Consider the following 17,597-nt stretch of genomic DNA (forward strand, 5'->3'; position numbering starts at 1 on the left):
CGGCATTCAATGCTCCTGGCTTCAGGTTCGCATTTTGCCATCGAAGAGTCTTTCAGAATCGAGATGAAAAGTGAGTGTCGACTACCAAAATCCCTGAGTGAGAGTCCCTATGCCGATTAGAGGCCATGAGAACTACAGTTTCCCACACCTGCAGGTGGAAGACAATGTGCCCTGCCGTGCAGCCTTCACTGCTGTCACCCTGCTGTCACCTTTGCCTTGGGCCCTGCCTGAAAAGAGGTCTCTCCCCCGGGTCCCGGCTGGGATGCGCCACCGCCCCTGAGCTGGGTGGACACGTTGGGCTTTGCTGCCACCCAACGGGGAAGTGCAGCGATCCTGGTGGTGCTGACTCAGGCCTCCTTGTTTAGCTTCATGTAAGCAGTCAAGATCTTGCTAAAAGCAAAACGAGAAATAATGCTGCTTCAGAAGACAGGAACTTTTTGTAGTGATGATTTTTGTAGCTCGTTCCTGACAACATCTGAAGTTTGTACAGAGCTTGCCTGGCAGTCTTTGAATCATAAACAGCATGAAAACCAGAAGAGGTACTTTCCCTCTTCCACTGAGTATGTCTATAATGACATATAATATATATAATCTTTGTACCTGGGAAGTGTTTGAGGAAAGGAAGATGTACCTTTGCATTGCTGTGTAATTCTCCCCTTTGGTTATCAAGTGTTGCAATGGGTGGGTGGTTAATGAGGGTTAATGGACCAAGTAACTGACAGCAAATGCATTTGTTTGTTTATTTTCAGATTGTGCTGGCTGTGGAAGAGACATAAAAAATGGACAAGCATTGCTAGCTCTGGATAAGCAGTGGCACCTGGGGTGCTTTAAGTGCAAGGCCTGCGGGAAGGTCCTAACTGGGGAATATATCAGCAAGTAAGTAACCTCTGCATCTCTTCTGCGCTTTTGGCATGACTTCTTGTTGCCAATTGAGAAGAGCTTGCAGCAAAGTTCACCTTTTGAAATCCAGTTTTAACCCTTTTTCTATATACACCAAAATCTTTGTTGCCAGTGAGAGCTGAGTTGGGAAAGGAAACTGAAAAGCGCAACTAGAAGGTGGTGTTTAATGATAGTAGTCTATATTTAATACCAGTACAGAAAAGGGTATATCTCCATGTCCCCACAAAGGTTTAGGTGAATACCTGCATGCGTTTTCTGTGTTAGCCAGATAAAGATTTGTGCCATTTTGCTTTCCAGCATGTGATTTTGAGGAAAAAAAAGTAGGAACCTGTCCATTGCTTGTCTTTGCAAGAGAACAGAGGAAACATGATGATGTGATTGACCTGACACTGTGTTTCTCATTTCCATATAAGAAACTAATAAAGAGAGTTTTGCCCAGAAGGAAGTGTAGAGGAAGAGAATGGGGAAAAGTGGTATAATGATAAAATAGAGGGAATGAAGATACAGTCTCTGTTCCCTCCTTCAAGCATATAACAAGGAGAAAAAAATAGGGAAATAATGTATGTTTCACAAGCCTGTCATTAAGGGGTGTATGATATTTAATGAAAGGTAGCATCTGTAATTTCTTAAAAGAAGTTCAGTGCCTGAGAGATACTCCTAAGCTGACTAGTGTTTCCACTTTTACTGTATGTTCCTTGTTCATATTAAAAAACTACATAACCTTACACTTAAAAATAACTGCTTATACTCTTACTGACTTCCAAATATTTTTTTGCTGAAGGGAACAAAAAATATCTGCCTATGTTTAAGGCTGTGATCTCCTCTCATCCTCATGGACATAGTTCCACTGATTCTGTAGAACTGCACCACCTGTAGGTGTAGAGTCTCTTACACCTGTAGGTGTAAAGAATGAGCGTTACTTCAGTGGTTTGTGCTGCATGCATTTTCTTGATGGGAATTTAAGGAATAATTTTAAGAGGCACTAATAAGAATATGATTTTTTTTTTTCTTCTACTGCAAAATATTTCCCATTTGCCTATTGCTGTGTGTAGGAGTTCCAGACTGAAGACAAGGGAAGAGTGTAAGTCATGCTGTACCCTATTTATTAAAAGGTGGTTTGTAATTTGTGGATTTTCTTTTTCAGAGATGGTGCTCCTTACTGTGAAAAGGACTATCAAGTTCTTTTTGGAGTCAAATGTGAAGCATGTCACCAGTTCATTACTGGGAAAGTCCTAGAGGTAAGTGTTTTGTAAACTAGAGTTTAAGAATTGAGCCATGTCCCATTATGTCCTCATGCAACTGCAGAGGATACAAAAATTGTTACAGGAAAGTTGGGGTTTTTTTTGTTTTTTTTTCCTGCTGATTTTAGAGCAAACTTGCTAATTTTCAGAAATACTTTCAGTGTTTTAGCTTTGCAGTCATCAGGAAAAGTATGTGACGGGGAATTAATTGCACTAATTTCTATGGATCCGTGGTTTCTATGTTTCTCTTTTAATAGTGATGTGTAAAGTCTATTGCACTGCTTATTCTGTGTCAGATTTGATATATTTATAGAGGTAATTTGAGTATGGGAATCACCTTTGGCAACCATAAGTTTGCCAAAACTTATGACATGAGATTTCTCTTCTTAAATGAGGCCAGATGATCTAAACGACGCTGAGAAGGTGAGAGGGAGAAGTTTGCTGGAGGTAAATTATATGTTCAGAAATCAGAAGGCAAAAAACATCTGAACCATCTCTTTTGTTGACTCTTAGTTGGAGTCCTCAGCGTTCTCATTGAAACTGGACATATCTTTTGAGAGATGTGTATCTTTTGTTGTCAGTACTGATCTCCATCTCCCATGGCTGTGATGAGTCCCCTTTGAGCTGCAGTCCTTGAACTATGCATGGGTCCCTCTGTGTCATCATTGAAATGTTAAAGGGGCAAAATGCAGAGGACCTTCCTTGTCACACTGTCATTGAGATAGGAGAAGCAAAACTGTTATCTCCTTTCCCTGTGGGAAACTCAGTTCAATGGAAAGAACCTGAGCTTTGAGCTGGGGTCTGGAGCTGGACTGTATGGCTTGACTCCAGGTTTAGTGATTTTTAATAGTCCACTTTTCCTAGGAAAAAAGCCTTTACATAATAAAGTTTGTGGAAGAAATGGACAACCACGAAGAACTTCAGTTTCAGGTGTATTTTGTGAAGAAGAAACTGGCTGTACTGTTATGTTTTACAGCAAATAACAGAAAAACCTGGAAGCGTTACAGACATAAAAGCAGCTGGAATTTGCTAGTTAATGTGTATTACAGGTTCTCTTCTTTGTGTCCCATCTACTACAGATGCAAGACTGTGTCAGCCCTCATGTGGGAAGTTTCAGGTTTGATGTAAAGTGGTAACTGCTTGTGGTTTTAGTTCTGGAGGTTTCTCTGGTTCACTATTCAGAATATTAACCAGGATGGTAGCCACCAAATGAGGGATTCGGAACGTGTGTGGACACCTGCTGCATTTGTCACTGCGTCTACTGGAAGGAAGTACAATTTTTTAATTAGCCAGGCTCATAGTTTGCCTCGTTTGCAATGTGTATCTAATTCCTTTGGAGACCCACGTGGATAATTAGTGAGAACAGTCTGAGTTTTCCCTTGAGTAGGAAGGCTGTGTCTCTGGCTTTGATCTAGTGGTCTGCTACCATCTGCTTATCTATTCCTGTCTAATGATGAGTTTTTCAGTTTAGTACTATGTATTGGTGACACCATAGTTGCATTCCGGTGTGGGAAGCACTGCAGGAGACAAGTAATTGGATTTGTGAGATTGGGAAGCATAAAATAATTCCAAAATTATTTTAGATGCACGTGATAAGTGCCCTAACATACAAGCAATGCAACCTATTCAGAGGCACGGAGATGAAAATGATAAAAGAGAAGGTTATTGGAGTCTGTGGAGAGCTGGGAAGAAATAAGCTATTCTTATTTGGAGCCTTTTGTGTAGTGGATGTGACTATAGCAAGGTTGCACTCATGTTACTCTTCCTAGCATCAGTGAGAAAGAAATCCAGCTTTTTGAGGGCATCATGAGCTGTATCCTTTCAGAACTGAATAAGTTGAGACTAAGGAAAGATTAGTTTAATTGAACTAGGACTTAGCTGTCCATCATAATCTAAGCTAAAGTTCAGGTTATCAGAGACATTGTGTCCCGGGCAGAACCTTGATGCAGTCATTTTGGCCCCAAGGCTGGTTTCTCACTCCATAGTTCTTACTCTTCTGATGGCTATTTATTATCAGAAGAAGAGACAACATTTTGCTGAAGCAATAAAACGATGTCCAACGTCTTCCAAGGATCCACCTCTTCTAAGCGTCAAAATCAGGCAAAAAGATAAAGATTTTCCCATTTGACCTAGCGCCTGCAGAATCAGAATATGCTGATGAGTTAGAAACAGACCCTTCGAATGATCTTATCAATACAAGGGAACGTCAAGCATGCTAAGTTTTGGGTCAGACTAGAAATTTTGCTTGACTGTTTGTGGCTCTCATTGATTATCAGAGGCACAACCCATAATAATACAGTAGAGGGCGGCAGTAGTTCTCAATATGTAGCTAAGACCAAACTCCTCTAAAACCTGTAGAAGTTGAATTACTCATATAGTGCAACTCTTTCCTGATCTGCTTAAATGACATTTGAAGGCTGACTGCTATCTGAAGGGTGTAGATAGGACAAGTCCTTAGAAACTTTCCCTAACAAAATCAGTACTGTGTAGTCCGGGAGGCCATTCAGACACTGGCTTAACTGCATTGCAGTATGTATTAGCAGTCTGGATAGTCCATGAATAGAGTTCTCCAGGTATCGTCTGGGAATGCAGATGCAGGAGAGACATTCAAGCACTTTCTGTCATTAGGTGGTGCTTGAAAAGGTTGGAAGATACAGGTGAGCAGCTAACATTCAATAATCAGAGCAATTTATCAAAACCGTGGGCTAGTTTCTTGCCTCATCCTAGAAACCTTTCACAGTGTCAGAGATGCCCAGTTCCAAAGGCAGTACTAACGCCTCTAAATTAGACTAAAGGAACTAGTAAGTCGAAACTTAGGATGAGAAAATCATGTGTCAGCACATGTGCCCCTTTGGGCAGAAAAGGTAGTCTAAAGGATGGGGTCAGAGCATGACATAAATCCTCTGGTAACAATGGAGATGAGAGATGGGAAGCAGCCACAGGGCTGTGGAAGATAATTCACAGAACAGGATGCCACGGTTCAGGAAGGGCTGCAGACCGATTTGAGGCACGACAATTAACAATCTCCTTATCCAGTACAGGAAATCACCCACAACCTTTCAGTACACCTGAAGTTTTCATTTAGATGAAGCTGGAGATCCTCACAGGAGGATTACTGTCTTCCCTCTTTGTTTTCTTTGGCAACGTTTCTTTGGCAAGTTTGGGTATTTTTGCTGGTTTATATCATGTGAGTTGTCTCTTGTCCTGCTGCCTCTCTGGGGTGAGAGGCACACATTCTTGGTGTGATGTAGCACAGTTATAGGAACTGTCAAGGTCGAGGTTATGCCATCACTGACCAGCCCAAGTTATGCCTACTAATGTCCCGTGGGAAAAAACAAACAAACAAACAAAACACTTTGTGTTTTGCCTTTGTTAATAAAAATGGTAGTAGTAAATTCACTGATCAATATCTTTCATTTTATTTGTCAATAAAATAATTTGTTATGTCATGAGCAGAGTACATACTATTTCAGCATCTTCATCCAAATAAATTATTAGAAGAGATTGGAGGGAAGTATATAATAAATTGTATAGAAACACTTCCCTCTGATGGATCAGAAGCGATTTGCAGCATGCCATTGCAGTGCTGCTTTATTTTCTGCTTATTCTTAATACATCTGGGACAGTCCATAAAAAAAGCTGAAAAACTGAAGGGAAATGAAAGCATGAAACTTAGCTTTGGGTTCACAGAGGCTGGTGGTATCTATTTTTCCAGTAAGAGATTATTTTTTTTCTTTAAAGAGAAACAGAGAGTCTTTGCAACATTGCAGGCTTGCAGCTCCTGCTCATTTTTGTCCCTCAGTATGACTTAGCACCTCTGAAAAATCAGGCTTTCAGTCTTCTACAATGAGCAGCCAGCAACAGAGACAACCACTCCTGGTGTGGACCTAAGAGTCTTCATCTCAGGAGCAGCTATGCTGTGTCCCTGGTAGGCACCCTCAGCAAAGCCTGTCAGAAAGGCCAACGTTTGAGTTTAAACCTTGAGATTCAAGCCTTGAGAGGATGGACTCCCTCCAGCCCTTCTGTAGAGGTGATCCCTCTGCTCAGTTAAGAAATGTATTACTAGAAAGAGTACTTATTTTGCTAATATCCACATACCATGAAAGAATGCTCTTTTTCTAGGCCACAGATCTAACAACTTTCAATAGCCATGAAAATATGCAAGAAAAATACCATGTGCATTTAAGTCAGCTCAGATATTTCTCATGTATTATTCGGCACATAACTTTCTGTGACAAGTAGTCACAGATGATAGATGAGCGCATGCCAACACAGTAAATGTGATAAGTATCTAATATGAAATAGATATTGCAACTTTCTTGAGCATACGGGATACTTCAATACTTGAGTATTTTAGGATAATGTTGTCAAGGCAACAGAGATCAGTGTTGTTCCTTGGGTTTCTCCAGCAGAAAGGAATCTTTATTTACGAAAAACTACTCATTTCCTGGTAACTCTGGTGAAAAACATTTTTATCAGGCAATAACGGTATAGTGAGAGTGAGGACTTTCACATAGACTTTCCACTAAGCTGTTGTTTTCATAGCCTCAAGGCTTGCCTATTGAAAGATGCCCATCTGATCCTAATCCTGCAAATTCCCGTGTAGACACGTGTAACTCCACAAATCTAAGTAAACTTCAGCACATATTTAGCTATTTGAAAGATGCTGGCCTAAACCATTTTTGTCTAACGTGGTTATCATACACAATATAACTATTCCTCCAGGGCTTAATTCAAAATATGGTAAATCAATGAGAAGCTTTCCATTGACTTCAGAGAACGCGGATCATGCCTATATCCATGTAATTCATCTCTGCTTATCCAAGGTGTTTTACAAAACTTCTTAGTAGTATTCTTTTAGTTCTGCAGAAAGAAGACATCAGGGCAGAAACAGGTAGATAATTTGCATGAAATCATACAGAAAGCCTGAAAATAAGATTCAGGTCTTACAATTTCCACTTTTTTTGGCTGTTACTGATACGAACAGGATTTGATCTCATGATCTAGAGATCAGGATGTATACATCTACTAACAAATCCCTCAACCATCTTGCTACTTCACCCATTTATTTTTATAGTACTACTTGCTTAATATTCCTTTGCAAATAAAAAGCCACTGTGTGATTTCTCTTGGCTGTGCATAGCTCGAGTTCCTGTTCTGATGGGCTGCTCCCTGCCCTGTGTTTGTTTCCTGTGCACTGTTGAAGCTTGCACCCCACCTTGTAAGCAGTGGCATAATGCCATTTTAGCAGATGGACCTGAAAAGAGAAATGCCAGAGCACCAGAAGGCTCCCTTGACTTCAACCTGCAAGGTCAGGTTCTAAATGTGTGTTTGATATTGTAATTTATGCTGAGTTTCCCCTGATTTTAAAGAGGAGTAGTAATTTAAGATGTGGTATTTAATGTGAAGGAGGTTTAGTACTTGTAGATACTGTTACTTTAATGTGCCAGAATTGTAAGATGTCTCATCTGTGCTGCAACTAACTCTGAAAGATGTCAGTTCTGAGGCACCTTGACTTCTGAAGTTAGAAATAAATAATAACAATTATGGAGGAAAAAAACAAACAAACAGCGAAAGCTGCTATGGTTGTGTAAGGAAACTATATCCATATTTCAGAGGCAAAGAATGTGAGTCAGAGGAGCCTGTAAGTTTCTTCAAGTATTGTTTTCAGAGCTAAATTTAGAAACCTGTGCTGTGAGGGGCTCAGAGTAGTTTCTGCTGATTCTTTACATGTGAATGAGTCTGTTCTAAATAAATAAATGACAGTAGCAACATTGCTAGTTCCCATACGAACTGTAAATGATTTATTCGAACAATGCCTGTTTATGTTGTCCAAGGATGTGCCTTCTGCCAACACTTGACCATGCAAGTAACTTTGCTCATGTGAGTATTAGTATTCAGATGCTTCAGTTGATTGACTTTCAGGGAAACTTCGTAGCCTACGTGTTTAAGTAATTTATTTTAAGGAGATTTAGGCTCATGGCTCACGTGAAAACATCACCCTTCTCTGAAAAGATCCATGCAGTACAGAGTTTAGTTAGGTACTTCAGTACATTCATGCGTCTGGTCCTGTGTTCTTACACCAGTACACTTTCTAGATTGAGGAACCATGCAGAGAATCTCTTAAAACAAAGAGAGATTTATTTCAGTTCCATTCAGAAATGTTAAATCAAAGGCTAACATATATTCTTCTGCTGAATGAAACATTTAGCAAGGCTGTTTTCATAGTGGTTATGCAGGAAGTATCACAAAATGTGTCATTTACCGGACTTTAATGATGCAACCCATACTGGTAATACAGGTTAAGGTGATTTAAAATTTTAAACACTTTTCTGAATGAAGCAATTGATGAATTGAACAAAGACTGATGATATGACAAATCCAAACGGGTTTGGTTTTGGTGGTATGTTAAAGTTGTGATAAGTAATGTCCCTGAAGAATGTATTACCATTCTGTTTTCATATCACTAGGCATCTACTGGTTTGGGTGTCTTACAGGCTTGGGAGAGACTTTGCTCTCAACCGATATGTCCCAGTCACCACTGTCATCTTCACACACCATAAAAATGCAGGGGAAAAGGCTATGCAGCACATGAGAAGCAGCAGCGGAGCTCAGTGCATGCTTTGTTAGTTCTGTGATTTGCTTTGTTTGTGGTTAATTTTACTGCTGCTACAATAAATGAGAAAACATGAACATGTTGCCTGAATGTCCCAGGTAAATGATAAGAAAAAGAAGCAGCACATGCTGTGAGCATTTGCTCTCTTAGTCGGACAGGTATATACTGCAGACCATAGGGCTTTTTGATTATGGAAAATACCTGTTGAGAGATCAAACAGGGTCAGTGCACAGGGCTCACTGTAAATTCATCAAATGTTCATACAGAGTGACTGAAGCGTCATCTCACCAGAATGTGCAGACAGGACAAAGGGATACACCTACCCGTGTGAAGGGTGGCCCCAGCGCTCTGCCTGCATTAATCTGGACTACAGTACAATCTCAGTGTAACTAAGCGTTTCTGACAAAACTCGACTAACACCCAGGAGGCTGTATAAATTCTTCAGAAGCCGTGGAAGTAATATTTAATAACTTCCAGTGAAAGAGAGCACTGATTTCATACTCAGTGGACGCCTCTCCCCAAGGGAAAAGTGTTCTGAGTTGTATCAACATCAAATAGTGACACACAAGTGATGAGAAATGGTCCTGCCCCTGCCTGGACCGGTATTCTTCCCCCTTTTCCTTTTGCAGAATGGGTCGGTCGAGTTACTGCTGGAGTGGGTTTAATGTGCAGGGCGGATTATTTGCTTGTTTTGGTGGGTGTGTGCAGGAGAGTGCATGAGTACGAGCAGAGGAGGAGTGAGGCTCAGGGCTGGGTGCAGTTACAGGCATTTCCCTGCGAGCGGGTTCGGTGAGAACATAAACCATCCGCACATCGCTTCTGCTAGCGCTCTGAATTCGAACAGAGGTGGAGGGAGTCTGCCCGCCGGGGTGAGGAGCGAATGGACTTAGACTGAGGAATTATCATCAGAAGGTAAACCCGTTCCTGTGAGACTAGATCTGAACTGGAAGGGGTCACGGCTTGCTTTCTGGGGGGAGAGGGGAGTGCAGCTTTGTGACGTGACTGGATAACTTGCCAGTGATACCAGAATAGGGTACTTGTACTTTTCTTCCTGTGCACCAGTAGGAATTTTTAAAAGGCTGTGCATAGTTCTGTGGTTCAGATAAAGAAAGTGCAGCTAACGTGTTTTTAAGCTGCCAGGAAGAGAGGAGAATGGCACAGAGCTTGGGCTGTTTCTGGTTGCAGCTGATTGCTGATGTATGCAGGAACAATATGATTCTTTATCTCAGATAATTCTTAATATAGTTTGTTGGCTCTTTTGACCGCTTCTGGAGATTTGTTGCATGGAAATAAGGTTAGAGTTTGTTTCCAGTTTCCCTGCCTTTTTTCTGAGAAACATGTTTTATCAGTTAATGTAGAATGCTGATTTTTTTTTTTTTCCCCTAATGTGGGGTTTGTTTGCATAAAAATGGGGAAATGAAAATTTTAATAATAACTCAGGACATGGGTAAATGCTTCAGACAGGTTGTCTGTGTAGCTAAGTAGCAGCGTAGATTTAACTTAATTTAGACTACCCTCCCCTGATGAAATATATGCTAGGTGTAATTGCCTAGAACACCACACCATATACAGGGTCAAAAATCTCGAATAAATATACATCCAGAAAAATAATGTAAATTGCTTCATGTGAAAATCTTTCTAACAGGATTTTGGTGATTTTGTTCCACTCCCCACCCCTGATCTCAAAAGATTGAATTTGGCAAGAGGGATATCTGTAGTTGGGCAAGACTTGACGTATAAAGATGACAAAAGAGTATCTGAAGTTGACAGAGCCCTAACAGAAGTTCAGTTGCTATGGCAGCATAATCACAAGGCATTAACTTCTCAGCAGTGGTTTGGAAATCATCCTTCAGTCAATTTGAACATCAATAGGAAGGGGAGGAATGTTAAGAGGATGTAGGAATGGTGAATAAGAAGAGCAAGTTGTAACAGGTAATTTGAAAAAATAACCGATTAAAGCTTCCTTATTGCCACAAAGGCATTTGTGAAATCTTGCAGGTGCTTATAAAAATATGGCTTATCTGTATAAATTGCTTTCGTGAGTATGGTGTTGCTCATTAGGATTTATATTTCCTAGTGCAGCATCTTTAGCTTTTTGATTTTAGCCTTTTTGATTTAGTTAAATATTCTCTAGTGTGTTTCTTGCACTGAATATTACTGAAAACCTTTAGCAGGCTGATCAAAATACTTTAAAATAACATTTCAGTAGAGGCATTTATATTAGTATAAAGTTTCCCGCCACCAACAGCAGCCTTTGTGATATATAGCCATTGCATGTATTCCAGTAACACACAACAGGTACTTAAAACAAGTAGCTTCTTCATGTCTTAGAGGTGCACATAACACATACCAGTTTTCAGTAGAAGAGTAACTTACCTGGATGACTTTACTTTTCTGGTTGCATAGCTGTATTAAGAATGCAATTGCATAGTTGTCACTGCAGAACATGTCTTGTTCTCCTCTTGGAACAGTCTGCTTTAGGGAAAACATAATACTCTGGTTTTATTTTGTAGCTCCCATTGCTGCTTCTGTTCATCTTTTAAACCTTTGCATTGTGCTAGTGCTACCTGCCCCAATCACCCACAACTGTAGTGATATAAAATTAATAATGATCCCTGCACCAAAGTACATAACACTGAAAACAAAACTTCCTCCAGTGTCGCAGTCTCACTGTCAATTGGGATGTAGTGGTAGGGGAATGTGAGGCACTCTGTAGCAATACAAAATTACCCAGTTACTTTTTGTTTCTCCTGGACTGAGATCACAATGAAAAATGGATTAAGTGTTGAAATATTTTTTTTGCAGGATTGTGATCTTACGTTTTTAAGTCCTGCTTTAAGTCCTCCTATCAGTGGAGAGTTTGCTACTGACTTCTAGAAGAGCAGGATAGGACTTAGACCCGTCCCCCGTAAAAAATAATTGTTGGGAAGAATGCAGCAATAACATGTTTGAAACTCGAAGTCGAGAAGAGCCTGTTGGGACAAGTCTGTAGCTGTCACCTGTTTGTAACAGGCTCCATCCGGGTATTGTGCTTAACGTTCGATCTGTGAGGACTCAGTCCCCTCTCTCTTTTGTCTGCTTTGTCAGGGTGCTTTCCTGGGGGGGAAAAAAAGGGAAAGAAAAACAAAAATAAAAACAAAAGGTATGTCTGGAATCTCTAGGGACTTTGAAGTCCACGGAATTAACCACCTGTCTTTACTGAGCAGGTGCTTTACAGATGGAGAAATATGATACACATGAGTATTTTGTGGGTGATTAAATGTTTGAAATTACCATCTGGAGCATGAAATTGGTAGATTTTAATTACATGCTCATGCTAACATTAGAAGATCGTACAGATCTAATAGTTCTTTGGATAGATATCTGGGATGTATGACATTTATTACAAGCCTTTTTGTAAGAGGGAAAAACAGCACATAGTAAGAGATGCACCTTTTCATCACCAGCAACGCAGATATTCTGGCATTTAAACTGTCTGTGAAACTAGCTTGGGATGTTTTGTGGTTTGCAGAGGTGTCCGAAATGAGTATCATAAATCATTTGAGTATGAGTTAAAATGTTAAGAAATTGATTTTTACACATAGGGTTCAGCGAGAGAGATTTGTTATGTATACAGATGGATCTTCTGTTGCTTTGAGTTCTGTAAAGCAGTTGCATCTTGACTGGCAAATGTTTTTTCCTAGCAGTGAGGAGAGTAAGAACTGAGGCAGAAAAAAACCTTGAAGCAAACTTACCTTGAACTACTGCTATTGAGGCAAGAATCATGGAGACCCTGTACTCAGTTGAAAACTGAATGGCAGCGACTGATGTTAGGTATCCCTTTCTGCTTTAAGTCCATCACCTCTTTCTTGTTCATCACCATAGTAATATGTTGTATTATGGTTATTTTGTTAGAATAGTTTTCCCGTGGTAACTAGAAATCTTGATTTTATACAGAGCTGAAGAAAACAAGGTAGGGAGTAAAATCCCTGTGTCTTGGCTCTGACAAACATACTCTGATAGGATGTTCATGCCAGCTAGGATTCAAAACATGCTTGCATAGTTTTGCATCTGTAATTGGAAATCACATGTATCAGGAGCAAGAAAACTGACAAATACAGCAAAAAATGGACTTCTGCCAAAAATAAAAGGCTTTGCTTTTAGCAGAGTACATTTTGGTGGTCTGACATTTATTCAAATTTATTCTATTTGAAAAAGAGAAAACTATTTCTCTGCACTGCCTGTCCACCTTGATGTCCTTTGATACTTCCATTTTCAATTTAGTGTAACGGAAACGCTTTGGCCAGAATTACAAAACGAGGATTCCTGAGAAATATCTGGATGTAGTGAAATCCAGGCTCATAATTATGTATTGGTGACTCGGAGTTAAGAGCACTGTGGTTGGGAAGAAAAATATTTGAAGAAAATCCATCCCTTCCCTAGATTGTCATTTGTTGCTTGTTGTGACTTCTTGCTGGAAGAGGTTTCCAAAGGTAGCAGGTAGCATTGCAGTTAATCAAGGATAAAACCCATTCTTTACTTTTTAAAGCATTATCGGATTAGAATAGCTGGAATGACAGTGACTTTTAGGATCAGTTTGCTATAAGAGCAGGCTCTCGTCACTAAAAGAAAATATATTCCCTGCTCAAATCACTCCTAACATGTTTTCCTATTAAAACGATCTGTGAGTCTACTGAGTACAAATTAGTATATATTGAGTGCTTCGTGTCTGCTTTGTTTCTTACAGGCTACCTTTGTTTTATATTCTCTGGTTATTTTCTACAGATGTACTGTCTGTGACCTCATGCTTAGTTTCTTTCCCCCCTCCTTTGGCCTTTGCAACTTTTATTTCTCTGTTGTTCTTGGGACACTCCCTCTGAACTGAATGCAGACATCAGAATGGAGACCAGGCTTTGCTAAATCACATGCCAAAGGTTGCACAGTTCCTGAAACAGCCTTCTGACAGAAAACTGGACAGACAGTTTTGTGTTAGACGAACAAGGAAGTCAGCTACGCTTATTTGGATCTAGTGGTGTGCTACACGGAGGTCTGGCAGGGCTGGGAGTCTGAGAATTTGAGTTCTCTGCTTGGTTCTGCTGCAAGCATTAGTTTTAATCCAAGGAGAGTTGCTCAATCTCCCCAAGATCTCACTTGCTTCATGAGTTAGAAAGTGGTTTGCACTTGCCCACTGAATAGGTTAACATGAGTTTTGTCTAGTGCTACGCTGACCTGTTTTCTCAGCCTTCCCCATACTACAGAGCCCCATCTCGGTGCTGGACCCTCTGGGCCAGCAGCAATTCCAGTGCTGATGTAGCACACCCAACCCCAGGACTTCTCCTGGTGCTACACTTGAACTCTCGCTCTGAACCACAAGCCACGTCAACAAAAGCTCCCTTCTAGCAGCAAAGCCCCTGCTGTACCAGGGATTTTGCTGCTTACCCAAGACAGCTCTCGGTGAACTGATTTAACTCTATTGGAGATTTTTGCTGTGTAACCTTAGACTCTGACTCTAATTAAGCAGCTGGTTTGGTCCAGACGTGCTCCGTAGGAGCAGCCTGATGCATCTGTAAAAGCTTCCCTCCATGTAAAGCCCATTGGAATGGATTTTAAGGTCAGAGGAACTGCTAAAATCATCTTGCTTGACCTTCTCTTTTCAAAACCATAGAGCTTCTCCCTAGAAACCAAATGAAAGCTTATCCTTTGGGAAATTATCCTGCCTTGTCATGCAGACTGCAGTGTGATTGTAAGGCCACAAATTTTCTGTCTTGCTGCTTAAATTACCTTTACTTTTTAGAAACTTCACCTCATTTTGAGATTAAATTTGTCTAACTTCAGCTTTTTGATGTTGTCATAGTTTTTTCAATGGGATTGAAAAGCTCATGCTCTTTCCAACTATTATCTACTTACTTTGCTTTTAATGACCTGTCCATTGTGACCTAGTCATCTCTGAAGCCTCTCTCCAAACAGTGGTTTGACTCTGAGTCCTTCAGGTTCACAGCTGAAGACTCGCATTGTTTTGATGGTTCTCCACTGAACTCTATTCTCTAAACCCACATGTACGTGCTCATCACTGTTATAATGGTGATGTTGCAGTATCTGTAGTCAAAAGCAAAGCCTTTTTTCTGCTTTTCCTTTATATTCTTCGTATACATTAGAGAGCATTTTCTGGGAGATTAGTAATGATGTTCTCAAACCACCTCTCTCAGTTGCTGTTGCCCACAACGTGGCCCTCAGTCTCACAGGACCTTGCTTTCTTGATTTGCAGTCATATTACATTAGACTATTAAAACATACTTGTTCTGTTTAGATAGCTTAAACGAGCATTGTCTTTGAGTCATCTGTGGATTTACCAGAAAAGGTTTTATATTCTTTCCTTGGCCAGTAGTAGAGGTACCTCCTGCTGTGGGTAGAAGGAAGTGATCTCTGAGGTATCTGGCTCAGCAGAGCCTCCCCTGCTAACACATCCATCTGTCAGAGAACTGCCTAGCCATAGTTTTCTTAAGACTCTTGAGTACAAATTATTCAAGTCTCCAAATTTGTAAATGTTGATTCATGGCAAACACTATTCAAAGAAATCTTGCTTATTAAACAGTATCAAACAGGAAAAAATATGTCTTTCAGCATTGTCAAATACAGACCGGAAAGATACACCTCCTGAATACTTCTGCCTTTTCTGTGTCATCTTTCATCATTTTTCATTTACAGCTCACAAGGGACCTTTGCCTGATCTTTGATTTTTTTTTTTTATTTATTTATTTTTATTTTTTTGTTGTCATTCTTTAATAAAGACTCTTATTGTCTTTAAACATATTGTCCATAGCTATTTCTTTGGTAACTTTAGCTTTCTTATCAGTTATCTTTATTTCTAACTTCATGACTTATTCATTGCCTTTTTTTTTTTTTTTTTTTGTTAATAGTATCTCAGTTCTTATGATTTTTCTGTGCCTCAAGCATATGGACCATGATAACTTTTTTGTTTGTATTTTAGAATACAGAATTTGAGACTTTAGTAATTGTCTTAAAAAATCCTGGGTTTATCCTTTTATGGTTACTTTAAGAACTGGGAATATGTTCCTTTAAAATTCCACATGCATATATATATGTGTGTGTGTGTGCACATATAACACTGCTCTTTATTTCTGTTTGTCTATAAATGCAATCAAATCATGATTGGAATGGAAATAATTGCTAATTTTTGGAATTGCAAATAACCTTTTTATGTTAAGATGAGGTCTAGTATTTATTACCTGCTGTCAGGTGCAAGACTTTCTGATTTATGAAATAATTCTGTTGTTTTGGGTTTTTTTTTAAGATACAAAGGAGGTTTGTTACTGACTTTTCTAGCTGAATTTCAGCAGCTTGAAGTCAGCGATAGTTCTACGGACTGAGAAAGTTGTTTCTAATTAAAGAAACTAGTAATATCTCAGTCTTCCAAGATACTTCCCATTGTTTTGGAGATATCTTTGCAGCACTGCAAATACAACTCCAGTTAATGTGATCTGCTAATGCGTATATATCAAGCTCTGTTATCAGAAGTTCAGCCAGAGGGACAGGTCAAGGGAGTAACAGTCACTTCATGCAGAGAGTTAAAAGGAGAAATGTGTTTTTGTTTCACTCTTGTACTCAGATATTCCGATAACTCAGCAGTCCTGTTGTCACCTAGCGAAAGAAAACATGAAGATGACTTGGAAAGTGGAGATTCCTGGTGTTAGGGTAGGTTGCATATCACACGCATCTGGTACATAATCCATTCACAAGACTCTCTGCGGTCCCTTGACTTGTGCCACATAACTAGCACTCAGCAGCAAACCAAGCGAAGGACTTGACGTTGCTGTCAGCGGGCTAGAAGCTGTAGCTGGAATGGCTTTCTCACCTTGCCGCAGAGAGACTGATCACTCAACTGTACAGCTCAGCAGACCTACCCAACTGTCTTGGTAGTCAGTAGAGGTGTTTTATTGCCTGGTTGAGACAAAGTTATAGTTATGCCAGTATTATTAGGCTGTTTGAAAAGTCCCTTGGCGCTATGATGAAGTTACTGTAAAGTAGCTTTGCTGGTTGATTCTGATTCCAAACTAATCCAGCAATATGAATGTGGCTGTAATCAGATCCTTTAGGTGAAGTACCTTTTCATGGCAAAAATCCATGGTGGACAAAATGCATAAAAGATAAAGTAATATTTAGTTCTCTAATGCTTTGTGAAGCCTAAAGATTACAAAGACATAGAAAGTCCACACCTGTACTTATGAACAGGACCTCTTCCAGCATTGTTAAGAAAAAGAGGAGGGTTTTGTATCAGGCCTTGCCAAACACTTGCTGTTGACAAGTTCAAAATTAAAAAAAAAAAAACTTGTGCAATAAACATGGTTTAAAAGAAAATTGAATGGCAGATACTGGATTTTGCCCTCATATGCACCTAATATAAGGGTAATGAAGGGAAGTGAATTCACAGATTTGCATTGTAATTGGATTAGAATGAAACTACATAGAAAATCCTGTCAATTCACTTATCTCTTCTCTACAAAACAGAACCTGCACCTAAAGAAAACGCTGCATGCATTCAATGGTTAGCCTTCCTTTTTTGCAGAATATAGACATTATCTTAATGAAGTCTAGTATATATATTTCCTCTGGATTGTCTCTGATTAACTTCATGTTCAGTCACTGGGATTAGGTTTCTCTGCGCATAAATGTAACCCGGGATCCTAACAGAGATATTGAAATCCTGTCAATAGGCAATAAAGCTGTGTCTGCTATTGCTTTGCTCCTTTGCAGCGCCCAGGGTATTCTAACCAGCCACTTTGGGCTACTGTGGCTACATTTCTTAGTTGAGCGGAATTACTTTCTTCATAGCACCAACCTCC

At 39.8% G+C, this 17,597-nt stretch overlaps 1 protein-coding gene across 1 annotated transcript in view; it reads left to right on the forward strand.

Moving 5' to 3' along the window:
• The window catches only part of ABLIM1 (actin binding LIM protein 1), a 109,877-nt gene that overhangs the window by 32,428 nt on the left and 59,852 nt on the right, over positions 1-17,597 (forward strand). Inside the window, exons 4-5 of the mRNA XM_082309773.1 lie at positions 750-876; positions 2,045-2,138. Coding sequence (XP_082165899.1) covers positions 750-876; positions 2,045-2,138 — 221 coding nt within the window. The remainder of the gene's footprint in view (positions 1-749; positions 877-2,044; positions 2,139-17,597) is intronic.

Source organism: Platalea leucorodia (genome assembly GCF_965183815.1).
Source record: "Platalea leucorodia genome assembly, chromosome: 4".
In the NCBI taxonomy this organism is placed as follows: domain Eukaryota; kingdom Metazoa; phylum Chordata; class Aves; order Pelecaniformes; family Threskiornithidae; genus Platalea; species Platalea leucorodia.